Source organism: Maylandia zebra, linkage group LG4 (genome assembly GCF_041146795.1).
Source record: "Maylandia zebra isolate NMK-2024a linkage group LG4, Mzebra_GT3a, whole genome shotgun sequence".
NCBI lineage: Eukaryota > Metazoa > Chordata > Actinopteri > Cichliformes > Cichlidae > Maylandia > Maylandia zebra.
The window spans coordinates 11,698,333-11,710,804 of record NC_135170.1 but is presented as its reverse complement, the minus strand read 5'-3'; the positions used below and the strand labels follow the sequence as shown (position 1 = coordinate 11,710,804).

Sequence of the window (12,472 nt, the reverse complement as noted above, 5' to 3'; positions counted from 1 at the left end):
GTCACTGAGTCGACCACCAACTCTAGTCTAAGGAGCTTGGAAAGCAAAGCGTGTGGACTTCTTTGAGTTGCTTGAAGACGTTTCACCTCTCATCCGAGAAGCTTCTTCAGGTCCTTTGTCCCTCTTTGGGGGGGAAACTCCCACTGGGTTTAAATCTGGGACTCTCCACCATTGACCCTTAGAACTGAAGAAGCTTCTCGGATGAGAGGTGAAACTTCTTCAAGCAACTCAAAGAGGTCCACATGCTTTGCTTTCCAAGCTCCTTAGACTACGATGACCTGGATGACTGAGAACCTTCACAGACACACCAACTCTGTAAAGTATCCTAAAGTCAATTGTGACTCCGTCTGTCCGACAGCTAAAGCTTGGCCCAAACCAGGTCATTCAACAGAGTGATAATCCCAAGCACATCAGCAAATCTACAACAGAAAGGCTGAAAAAGAAAAGCAGTGGCCAAGTCAAGGCGAGCCTTTATTGAAAAGCTGTGTTGGGACCTCAGTTGTGCATAAAGAAATGCCCACCAAGCAACATAGTGATGTGAGACTGATGAAGTCACACAGCGTTGCTGGTCTTCTTAGGAAGTTGTTCACATACCCTTTGACTCTTACAAATGATGGAATGATGGACAATAAGAATAATCCACACTCTAATTAAATAATATATTTATTAGATTATTAAACACTGTCAAATCTGAACAATATGGTCAGTTTTATCACAGAATCACACTGTACACATAACACAGTTTAAATATCTTAATAAGTAATGATTGCATTATCATGCACTGCAATAAAACAACATATTTACTACACACAAATGCTTTCAGGACCAATGCATAATCACAGAGTTTAGATCGACACCAGTGGCTATGTATCTAGGTTTCACTCACAGAGACTGAACATTAATTCTACTTTATGGCTCAACTCCTGTTTTTTCCAGTTCCTTACTCAGGAAAAGGATGTGTGGTTTTTACTACCATGTACGTTAAATAATGCTATACATTTCTTTGTAGTCATCGCTAAGTTGTAAACTAGCATGAACGTGTGGAGCATGTGTACTCATGGAGACGGGAGCGCTACTGAGACTTTATATACCTTCAAGGACAAACACAGAAATCCAAAAGGAAACGACGAGACTGATTTGTTTGGATTTAGATTTGATCATCCAGTCTTATGCCTATAAAAAAAAAAATCCCAGTAACTTTCCAATTTATTTAACAGTAATTTCTTTTAGATCTACACTCACTGCTACGCCCGACTACCAGCTTAGATTTCCTTTTGCACTCAATTGATTAAACGAGGCGCTGGAAACGTTCCTCTGAGATTTTGGTCCATAATGACACGACAGCATCACACAGCTGCTGCAGATTTGCTGGCCTGACATCCATGATGTGAATCTTTTGTTCTACCTCATCCCAAAGACTGTTGGATTGACATCTGATGATGGTGGAGGCCAATGGGGATGCACAATTCTACTAAGGTTGCTCCCATGTGATTGGCTGATTAGATATTCGCACCAGCAATCTGTTGAACAGATCTGATAAAGTGGACAGTGAGTGTACCCTCCCCATCTTGGAGAAAATGTTTGGTGATCATTAGGAAATTTTTGTAAAGAAAAACACTTCGGTTTTATGTTTTCTGTCTATTTTCAATGTGCTTAATGATTTTTAATGCAATATCTGTGTAGAGACACAGAGGCCCATTTTCAGCAGCCATCATCATCATCAGAACTCCTCTTTGATTAGAGAATCGATGAAGATCAATAAAGTTGTTTTGGATTCATCTGTTTAAAAAAAAAAAAAAAAAAAAAAAAAAAAAAATCACTTAATGAAACTGTCCAGCTGAGGACTTTGGAGGCATCTGTTTGTCAGACTGCAGGCACCGCGGGCCTCTTTCTCAGCTGTTTACCAGAGCCTTCCACTTCTCTTACTGCTCCAGTTAAAACCACATTGCTCTGTTCTGTTAAGGAAGTAGCACACACCTTTTTATGCAATCTTTGGTTTTGTTGGTTTCCTGCTTGAAGAACCTTTTTTTTTTTTAAAAGAAACGAGCACTCAAATGCTGTTGATTCTTGAATCAGCACTTGCAATTGAACTGTGAAACAAAACGAGTTTTTCCTGATTATCACTTAAAGAACAAAATGTGCTAATGGATGGTTGCAGAACACTGACCACCATAGGTCTAGATAGATGTTCCACTGAAAGTCATAAATAATGCACGATTTCATTAATCATTAATTGTCATATAGGACATTTTTGTTTGCTTGCATGGCGCCTTAGATGAATCCAAATCAACCCCAAACATCTGAGCAGCAGTGTGGATGCTGTTTGAACTCATGGAATTTATTTTATATTAAATTGCTGAACATACTTTGCAGAACTCCAAATAGTTGTTCTGAAGCGTTCGGTCACTTTAGGCCAGTTTCATGACTTTAAATTAGAGAAAATGTCATGAAATGAGAAAAAATTACTACTCCACTGAATCCCAAGTTGTCCCTTTTTGTAAACACCCAAACTCAGTTTTAGGGTTACATGACTGTAAGTGAGGAAAATGAATAAAGAATTTAGCACGAGATCTGACCGTCTATGGCTCCTCCTGTAGGAACCAAACCTCATTTCTGCGTCCGTAAGGCCTGAGCGGGTCATAGCTACAGCAGAAGTACTGCTTGCGCTGAAAGGGGGCCGTCTCGCCCAGGGTACGTGTCAAACGCAGGGCCTCTGCTCTGTACTCGCTCTCCCCTGCGAAGCCTCCAAACTGCCTGCAAATTGAAAAAGATTTCAAAGCACTTGCTGTATACACATCAAATAGTAATAATAGTAATAGAACCACTTTAAATGACACATACAGAGCGTAGACGGTCATGCCGGGCCTCTCTTCAATCCTGATGGCACTGTCGGTGGGAGTCGGGGGTTCTTGCTGGTAGCTGGTGGGAATGCGGATGGCCACCACCAAGCGGCGAGAGAAAACCCCATCGTTTCGCGGGTACACTGTCATTATGATGGGAGCTGCTGTACCCATGGCCTCACCTTATGATTTAAAGTGTGAGACGGAAAGGGAATTTCAAAAATAGGAGGAACATGGAAGAGACAGCAGAGAAACTCTCTCCCTGCAGCGGCAAATCTAAAGGGCAGGAACTGTGCACTTTTTTTGTGGACTATGTAACAAAATTATGCAAATGCAACACTGATAGCAATAACAGAGACGCTGCAAAGCAGCACATGTAAATCATACCTCCAACAGTGAAATAAATGCCTATTTCACACTGCACTTCTATTTACCTTAACTACAGCAGGGAACCAGAGAACATCTGTATCTGTGAGTCACCTAAAGTCAACCCAGTTAAATTCTATGTAAAAATATTCTGTTTATTTAAGATAAGTTTGGCCCTGAAGTTTGAGCCATGTGTTGATTCCATTATGCTCATTTGTATTGCTTTAGGGTGCTTCAAAGTGCCAACTTTCTTTTGCTGGATGCATCCAAAGAATCCCGAATTGAAATCAACTGCAGAATTTAACAACAGCAATGAAAACAAACATATTTTGAGGCAAAGCTGGCACACTTTTTAGATTTTACTTGTAATTCTATTCATGGATTTTTCTTTAAATATCTCAGTGATCATTAAAATTAAAGTTACTGTTGATAATGTTTGAAAGTAACTGCCAAAACAACTGCCTTTTTGATAAAGGTTATAGTTGGAGGTGGATCGGGTGGTCCTGAACCATGAGTTATTCTACTATAGGCTAAGGCTGCTGGAGAACTTCCCATGATGCACTGAGATCTTCTTTTCACTTCTAATGCTTTTACCACCACTACTGGATGTCATTAACTTCTTGTCTCTTCAAGCCCTCCTTTGATCTCTGCTCTTTCCTCTCACCCCCAGCTGCTTCCCTTCCCTCACTCTGGTTCTGTTGGTGTTCTCTTCCTGTTAAATCAGGGTTTTTCCTTCCCACTGTTGCCAAATGCTTGTGTCTGATTTCTGTTGTTTTCTCAACTCTTTTTCAACTCTTTCATGGCATGCATTTTTAATTTCTCTTTGCTATTTGGGCTGATTGGGACCTAATCAATGTAAAAACAAAGAATTACCTGATTTATTTTTTACTTGATTTTTGTTTCTGAGAAAAATGAGATCCACATATGAGGACGTCCGTAATATGATGCCCTCGTAAGTGGATATCAGGCTCTCGTAGAGCAAAATTTAGTATTTTGGTCTAGACAACCCAAAAAGTGATGTCCACATATGTGGACGCCAGGTCCTAGGAGGTTAACATTGTAAGGGTTTTACCTTGCAATGTTAGGCCCATTGAGGGGAGCTGAATTATACTATATAAATAAAATTTAGTTGGCTCAAACTTGCTTCTGGAGATCTTAAAACAGAAAAAAGTATGATTAATCATATTTTTAGACAACTGAAAAAAAAAGCAGCTTTTTAAAATATTTTTATTCTTTCATAAATTCCAGGATTGACCACCAACTCAACAAAAAATCATCATGGTCTGTCGCTTATGAAAACTACAACTTGGCAGCAGTGATTAGTCCAGTGAATTTGTGCTTCATGGCTGTTATTTATTGGCACTAAATATGTTTTGGAAGGTGACAGCAAAGCTGAAAGAAAGTATCTGAAGGTCTTCTTGGCTCAAACTTAATTTGGTATTCTCAGCAAACGTGGCACATGATCCACTTGAAGGATTTATTCTCCACTTGGTTTACCTTGTTCATTGCTTCCGCCAATATACATGAGCAGCTTCCTCATTAGCTCTCCTGTTACTTGGTCGAAGGTTCGCCCCTCAGAGGAAACAGCAGCAAACTTAGCAGCATCATACCGTCGCACCTCAAAGCTGACTCCATCCTAGGGAAGAAAAAGGAAATTGGAGGACGTCTTAAGGCATCGGCAGGCCAGTCACTGCTGCACGAATGCAGACCTCCTGTTCTGTACACACACACGCAAACACCACTGTTCTCATCCTGGGGATGGGAGCAGCAGAGGTCAAGCCCAGATATGATTCACCTCTGACACACTGATGCTGACAATCTGCTTCTAAGGACAGAAGCCCTGAACTAGCGAGATTTACACACAGAGAGTTCAGTGTCTGTGTGTGTGAGACCAAAGTGGGCACATACAGATGAAACATATTTATACTGATTTGATTTAATTTCTTCTTCTGCTCTGCAGGGCTCCGTCGGCTTACATAGAATAATGGGGAAGAGACACACAGTCTTACATAACAGAGCACATGCAAAAAGAAAACACACACACTGCGCGCTCTCTTTCACAGCGTTAATATGATGCAACAGTTTTACATTAAATATGATTAAGTGGGGTTAACGTGGAGCACGGTCACTCAGCCATGCTGCGGAGCAGGAATTTGGATGGGTTTTGATGGAGTGATGCAGGTTTCAAAAGCAGCTTTTCACTCACTGACACGGTCACACTGTGCACATGCTTCTGCGTTTGTAAGATTAGGTTCGTGCACTGAAATTTAACTGCATTATATCGTTGTCATCCACTTCTTTTGAATAATATGCAGTGACTTCAACCTGCTGGCCTCTGTGAAATATGTCGTTTATTTTGCAGATAAGGTGTTTATCTCAACGTGATAACAGCGACAAAGAAAAGCAACAATGGAAACAGGCTCGGGGCACAGTTTCCACTGCACAGTCTCAGTCCTATGTGGGCTTCTTGAGCATGTTTTCACTACCCTGGAGGGACATTCAAATCTAAAAATATCATGCAAATATCTTCATCTTTCAAATTGAATTAGTGATTCTTTGTCTACTATCAAATCCCCAGATGCTAAAAAACATTTCCTTTTGCTTTACCTTTGTAACCAACACCTTTTCATCCTCATAATCTTATTTAAAACCCACAGAGGACCTGAAATCCTCTGGAGTGGCCTTATGAGGACCCTATAGCCATATTTATTCCTCTACACATGCAAGATAACGCTGAGTTACTGTGAAACTTTAACTTGTGACGAGTACCCGGGCTCCTGCATAGTAATTACAGGGTTTTTGCCCTGTATAGCTTGTCAGTGGGACCGCCATTAATGTTGCATATGGGTGACACACAAAGAAAGCAGAGCCTGACTTCAGTTAAGTAGTGCAATTAATTTGTCTGTCATGCATCTCTTTTTGTGTGCATGTGTGTGTTTACCGGCTGTCTGATGCCAGCTTATACAGTGATAATTATTCAGCGCCTGAACCGAGCACACTGAAGTTATTATCAGCACTGACTGCTAAAGTGCCCGTCAGTTCATCTTAGTTTGAAACAATACTCTATGTTCTGCTGTGTGTGTGTGCGCTTGTCTGTATTCTGTGTCAGAATTAATTAAGCGTGTTGGGTGTCAGAGTCACACAGGTGCTCCACAGATCATGTGACAAGCTCTGATTTCAGCACCTGCTTTTTAAACATCAATCAAGTACAGAGATTTAATGAGCCTCCAGATTGTTTTCTAAGTGTAGTGATACACTGAACATTGGACAGTTAATACAAATGATCACTCACTAGCAAGAATCCTGTATTTCTGACAGGTCTCCATTAAAATAAGGTTGTAATTCAAGATTAAATGTTAGTGGAAGTGCTTCCAATCTAAAAAAACAAACTGTTATGTGTGCACATACTGCTGGCTTCAACTGTCTGTTTTTGAGTTTCTGATTCTGACAACAGATGTAAAGTATGCTGTCAGAACAGATCTGACTCTGCTTGTGTCCGTTTGGGTCATTTAATTCCCTGCCTGTCTGGTCAGTTGGGCTGGAAATCCTGTTTGTCCGCCTGCCTTTGTCTTTCTCCCAAAAGTTAGCTGCTATTTAGGAGATGAACACACAAAGATACTTTTAAAACATGCGCGTCAAGACCAATAGTAGATGACTGCATGCACATTTATAGCGGTGGGCACACAGAGCCTGAGAGAATAACCTTGAAACAGCCGCGAGGCCTTAGTTATTAACACATCAGTGAGTTTGCGGTTATTTTTCCACGGTGTGGTTACAGTAAACATAAAAACAAACACATTATGCATGGTGGAGCTGAGTCTTTGTTACTCTCCTCAGCAGGGATGGCTGGTGTATCAGAGCACCTACAATCCGTATCAGAGTTCATACAGGTCTGATCAGCATCCTCTTCCACCCCAGCGACAGTTACTGTGTCTTTATACATACACACACACACACACACACACACACACACACACACACACACACACACACACACACACACACACACATCCAGAGTGCCATATTGGAAAGAAACAGTGAGCCACACCGAACATGAACCCTCAGTCTTTCCGATTTTAGTCCCCTGTGAATGTTCTTGTTTTAAGATTATGCGTCACCATCTTCAATTATTTCTGCCTTGTTGGTTGGAGGAGAACCTGGGGCTGGTTTACACTTTACCCCCCACGCTGTGGATCAGCATGCATCCTCATAGGTCACTGTCAGGCTGTTTGGCCTGCAGCAGCAGGCTAATCACCGTGTTAATTTTAAACGAAAGTCTAATAACACGACCTGCACAGAATTAAGTAAAAGGTGAAATATTCATGGAACCAGAGGAGGGAAACTCGCACATTTATAATCTGACAGAATCGCTGTGCGTAATCGTAACTGTACACGCGCGTAAAGCCAAGGATAAAGACTCAGAAGAAGGAAATCGCAGGAGCAAAGCATGTGAGAACGAGAAAGCTTTGTCTGAGCACACACGCTGCTTACCTTCGTCTCGCTGCTGAGCAGCTTATATTCCGTCTCCTCGGTGTTTCCGAAGAGTGAATTCTTAAACATGCCAAACATGTCGCTTCGGCCAAGTCACCTCTCCTCTCTCCGCTCCTTTAGTTCTGTTTCTCCTCCCTCTCGCCTTTCTGTTTGTTGCAAACAGCTTGCTCTCTAGTATGGCAGTTTTTTTTTAAATGTCGTCCCCCAACTCCTGGAAAAATCTTGAACTGCAAGAGGTAACTCACAGCAATATCCAGATGCTCCTCTCCTCCAGCGAAGAGCGCGCACTACGCTCCAGCGAGCACAGACTCACAAATGACTCTTTCTTTCTTTCTTTTTTCGGAGGCAGAAGTTGGAGATGCTTCCTCCTTTTCCAAACCAAGGAATGATTAAAAAAAAAAAAAATCATCCTCCGCTCTGAGTAGTTGACTGTCCCCGCCCTCTTCTCTCTCTCTCTCACAGGTTTTCCTCGTACAAGCTTGACGCTCACTTGTATCACCGCCAGTTTTCATTTACCATCGTTAACTTCATTTAATTGGAGAATCAATTTATCAACATGTCACCAATTTTCTACCACTTATTACTCCACGAACTACCAGGTTGCCCCCGCATACATACAATTATGCATTTAATTGCATAACCGTGAGATGCTGCATTATTATTAACGCCATCTCCTCAAACTCTCACCACGGAAAAGCAGAATGACCTGCAGTGCCAGGGTCTCCCTCATTCTGTCTGTTCCAGGAAGCCTGAAACTGTGGGGGGCTTTCTGTGCAGTATAATTTTTTGACACAAGCCTTTGGTTTGTCAGTACGCATTGGACCTTGATTGCTGGGCTGTGCGCGTGGGTTAGTTCGGGGCAGCACACGAGTGCACGTCTTACTCCGTGTGTCAACTGTGAGTTTGAGCTTTGCTTTAGGGTTTGTCTATTTAAATTTAGACTGAAGGCAATGTTAGTCACGACTGCAGAGTAAGGGAAACAGGAAGGATAGGATTTATGAAAAAGTGGAATGGATAAAACTAGCCAGAAAAACGATGTACTGTATGAGGGAACTGTTGACAGAGGGGCAAAGATCCGATGTCGCCCGGTTTGTGGACCTAAATTAATGGGAGAGTCCATGGGATGTCTTGTGTAGGCCTATTTAACTCATTATTCTCTTGCTGACAGTTTCAAAGAGCTCCTAATTTAACTTGAAGGTCAACCTGCTTATTTTCAGCTCCACGTTTTTATTCTGGGACTCCAAACAGTAGCTTAGTATGATGCACAGTTCATATCATTATCTTATACTAGGCCTCGGTCAATGCCCTCAGTAAAAAACATTTGGCTCATAGATATTACTGACTTTAATATTTGAACATCGAGTACCTTGCAGAGCCAAATTTCAGTTTAGTTTTTGCGTAATTTGGCAAAAGTCAGCTTTGTCATTCAGTAAGCCTGGAGAACTATTTCTGAGAACTACTTAAAAAATGACAAGAAAACTGCAAGAGTGTTCATGCTGTCTTGAAGAATAAAGGTCATACAAGATATTTCTGTTGTATATACTGTATTTCTATGTGTTTGCACTTGCTTCAATAAATTACTACTCCCATTTCCCTAGAAAAATAAAGGGTGACTAAAGACTTTTGCACTGTTGCATGCACTCCCACCACCTTTTATTGAAATGAGGGCTCAGCCATCTTCACCATGCCTACATGCACTGATATGCTGCCATGTGACAGCCTGATTAGATATTTGCATTAACATCCAGTTCATCAAGTGTACCTAATGAAGTGTCCATTAGTGCCCATATGAGAAAAAATAAGGAAAAGTGTTATAGGGGCACTTTCATTGGCTATAAGGCAGTGATTAGGAGTTTTGAGTCTCTTAAAGATTTTTTTTTAAATCTGCAACATTCAGGATTCACTGCATACCTCGAAACCACATAAGGCTGAGCCATTGTTTCAAAAAGAGGGGGGAGGTTAGTTACTGGTTTAAAAAAAAGTACACAATATGCACTCAGATTAAAACTAAAAAAACTACACATTTATGTTACTTGTAAAATAACACACAGTGAGTAAAATAAGTCTTAGCAAAGTCTGTCCACTGTAAGCTTCATCAGCGTGCCATATTTTACATTGTGTGCTAAATATCCTAGCTGATCAGCTTCTGATGAAGTGTATTTACCGGCTCCTTAAGTACATGAAATCAAAATAAAGGACTTATTTAATTAACAGTTTAAATAACACAACGTGTTTGATGATGTATTTATATTGTATAAACATCCTTCCAGAAAAAGTGTCAAAATGATTCCTGTTTTAATAGAAATAACTCAAAAATAAAAATGTACTTACATTTATTTTTAATCATTGCATTTAAACACACACAGAGCTGTGGATTAGTAGTGGGGGCGATATATTAAATCAGATTTTAACCGCAGCTTACATTTTCACAGTACACTGATTTTTTCTACCTTTTGAACACAGGTAAAATAATCTCTCAGAAAGCTCACATAACATAACATAACTCCCAACCTGTCAAAGAGTTTGATTTACATGAGCTCGACTGTCCAGATGAGTCAAACACACACGACTCTTAAGATTTTAAAGACTGTTTGTCCAGTGTCCTCACTTCTCCCAGCCTTTGCCTCCTGGCTGGGTGGGCAACCTGAGCCCCACGAGACCAGCCACCTCTTCTGGGCTGCGCTCTCCCTTGCCATGGTAAAGATTGTGCAGGACCAGGTGGTTTCTAGTGGAAGCTAGTAAACACAGGTATGTGTGTGAGGCATGGTGCGCTTCCTGCTTGGCACGGCAGTACCTTTCTCCAGTCACCTGTGAAAGGTTGAATATAAAAGAAACAAATGGATGATAAACAATAACATAATAAGAGAAACTGTTCGTCTAGTGTTGTTTACAAAAAAAAAGTTACCATAAAGAAAATACAGATGAATAAAGTAGAAGGTACCCTGGAATCAGCATAGAAAATTGCCGCTTTATGATAAACAGGTATGCTTTCATCAGTCTGTGTGTGTGTCCCACCCCCTTTCAGGATTTCTAACAGCTGCATGGACAATATGCGTTTAGTTTAGTCCCCACAGACCAGCAGCTATACATTATAAAGCCTTGGGATGCCTTTAAAGGACGATAAATGCGAAACGACATACAAGCGTTCCTCCCAGCTGTTTTGCTTCAGTGACTGCAGATTCAAGCCCCATGTTAAGCCACACTCTCCCAACCATTAATAATACACAGTGTATGTCTGTACGGCTAAATATAGATAGAGAATCGCTTAGATGGAGATAACGTCGTCTGGACTGACTGCTTTAATGAAGCGAGTAGTTTCAGCAGCTTTGGTTCCAATTAACTTAAATGCAAAAGTATATGAATATCAGTAGATATACATTTGGTTTAAAAAATCCCCACAAATATATTTAACTTGGAGTTTTCCATGGAGTGAAAAACACTAACAATTTGAATCAACGACGATTTTGATGATTTTAAACGCGACACCTTAGGCTAATTAGCTGCTAGCTAACGTTTGCGTGCCCTTCTGCTTCAGTCACCTTGCTTACAGCTTTTAAGCACGTGTCAAGTAGACAACAACCACTTTTCAGCATCATGTTAGGCAACAGGTCTGTTAGCACTGCTGTAAACTGCTTAAATATGTCCTCTTAACGCCAATAAAACGAAACGGAACGTTTTCATTCAATAGTTATCAGGCTAGCCAACGACTGCCATGCGAGCCCAGTGCAGCAGTAGTTAGCAACTGAGCTAACATCAGGCTTTGCGCATTTACTGGTATGCTTACCTTATTCTTGCGAAACTGGTCCATAACATAGTTGTAAGCTAGTGACTTTTTGTAACTCGGTCCCTGAATTGCACGCAATTCTTTCAGGATTCCACGACACACTCGCAGGGGCGATGACAGCGCTGCCATCTTTGACCTGTGTTGTGATTGTAGCGGAGTGGAGCCAGGCATGCTAAATCACACACCGCACAGTCGATCTGTTACATATCGACCACAAGGCGGCGATATAGTTACACCTAAGTCCTCCTAAGTTGACTGCGTGGTCGTTTCCTCCTTGCCACTGGTTGTTACCCTGCAACAGCTTAAGGTAACTTGGACTGAATTTAAAACACGCACGTTGGTAATGTCGCCTTGCTATGAGAAAATACATATGTAGGTATGGAGAGACGAGCTTATGTCCGGCACTGCTCGGTGTTTTCTTTATGAACCTTGGAGGATAAACACAACTTTAGCTCTTTATTGTCACACTGTGTACAATAGTATAACGAAATTGTCCCACATCGGTGCTTAAAGAAAAAGCAAGCATTAATCATAATAAATAACAGAAATGAGATATACAGCATATGCACAGATAAAAAAAGAGACCAGGTCAGGTATCTGCATTGGTTAGGGCTATTGCTCTGTTGTATATAGTGAAAACATAGAGTTCACTGTGTTTTATTGTATTTCCACAGATACCTGAAACTCTGTAAATGGTCATCACAGATCTGATCTTGACATGTCCATCTAAGTCTGGCCTATTGACAGAAAAACCTCTGCCACATTTTGAACCTGTTTCACATGCATTCCACCTCCAGCTTCATTGCAAGGTAATTATTCACCTATAATTTGGTAATATGGACCAGAAGGCTTTTGATGTTTTTGTCCACCATCGGTCTATAACGGTGCTTCATCACGCAGGAATCCTTTCAGAGAAAAGCAAATTTGATCTGTAAGACTGAGCACTGAACTGTTCTGTAAGTGGATTACAGTAATGCCGTGCCGTTGGGAG

General features: G+C 41.0%; 2 protein-coding genes across 2 annotated transcripts; both read right to left on the bottom strand.

The window, feature by feature from the left end:
- Positions 1 to 1,788: 1,788 nt before the first annotated feature.
- LOC101476177 (heme-binding protein 1) lies at positions 1,789 to 8,140 on the bottom strand. The gene is made up of 4 exons (XM_014409401.3): positions 7,698 to 8,140; positions 4,704 to 4,842; positions 2,842 to 3,022; positions 1,789 to 2,754 (listed from the first exon to the last, which is right to left on the bottom strand). Exons 1-4 carry the CDS (start codon positions 7,773 to 7,775, stop codon positions 2,580 to 2,582), a joined length of 573 nt encoding a protein of 190 aa, XP_014264887.1. The 5' UTR covers positions 7,776 to 8,140; the 3' UTR covers positions 1,789 to 2,579.
- A 1,835-nt stretch (positions 8,141 to 9,975) lies between these two features.
- On the bottom strand, positions 9,976 to 11,727 carry fmc1 (formation of mitochondrial complex V assembly factor 1). The gene is made up of 2 exons (XM_004563026.6): positions 11,482 to 11,727; positions 9,976 to 10,505 (listed from the first exon to the last, which is right to left on the bottom strand). The coding sequence occupies exons 1-2, from the start codon at positions 11,650 to 11,652 to the stop codon at positions 10,302 to 10,304; spliced, it is 375 nt and encodes a 124-aa protein (XP_004563083.1). The 5' UTR covers positions 11,653 to 11,727; the 3' UTR covers positions 9,976 to 10,301.
- Between the last annotated feature and the right edge of the window lie 745 nt (positions 11,728 to 12,472).

Bases quoted from the DNA above. Each gene is read 5' to 3' on its own strand.
- LOC101476177 (XM_014409401.3), bottom strand. From the start codon at position 7,775: ATGTTTGGCATGTTTAAGAATTCACTCTTCGGAAACACCGAGGAGACG. The intron at 4,843-7,697 runs GTAAGCAGCGTG...TTTCTTCCCTAG, and splicing joins TGCTCAGCAGCGAGACGAAG to GATGGAGTCAGCTTTGAGGT. The intron at 2,755-2,841 runs GTATGTGTCATT...TTCAATTTGCAG, and splicing joins GGCATGACCGTCTACGCTCT to GCAGTTTGGAGGCTTCGCAG.
- fmc1 (XM_004563026.6), bottom strand. From the start codon at position 11,652: ATGCCTGGCTCCACTCCGCTACAATCACAACACAGGTCAAAGATGGCA. The intron at 10,506-11,481 runs GTAAGCATACCA...AACCTTTCACAG, and splicing joins ACCAGTTTCGCAAGAATAAG to GTGACTGGAGAAAGGTACTG.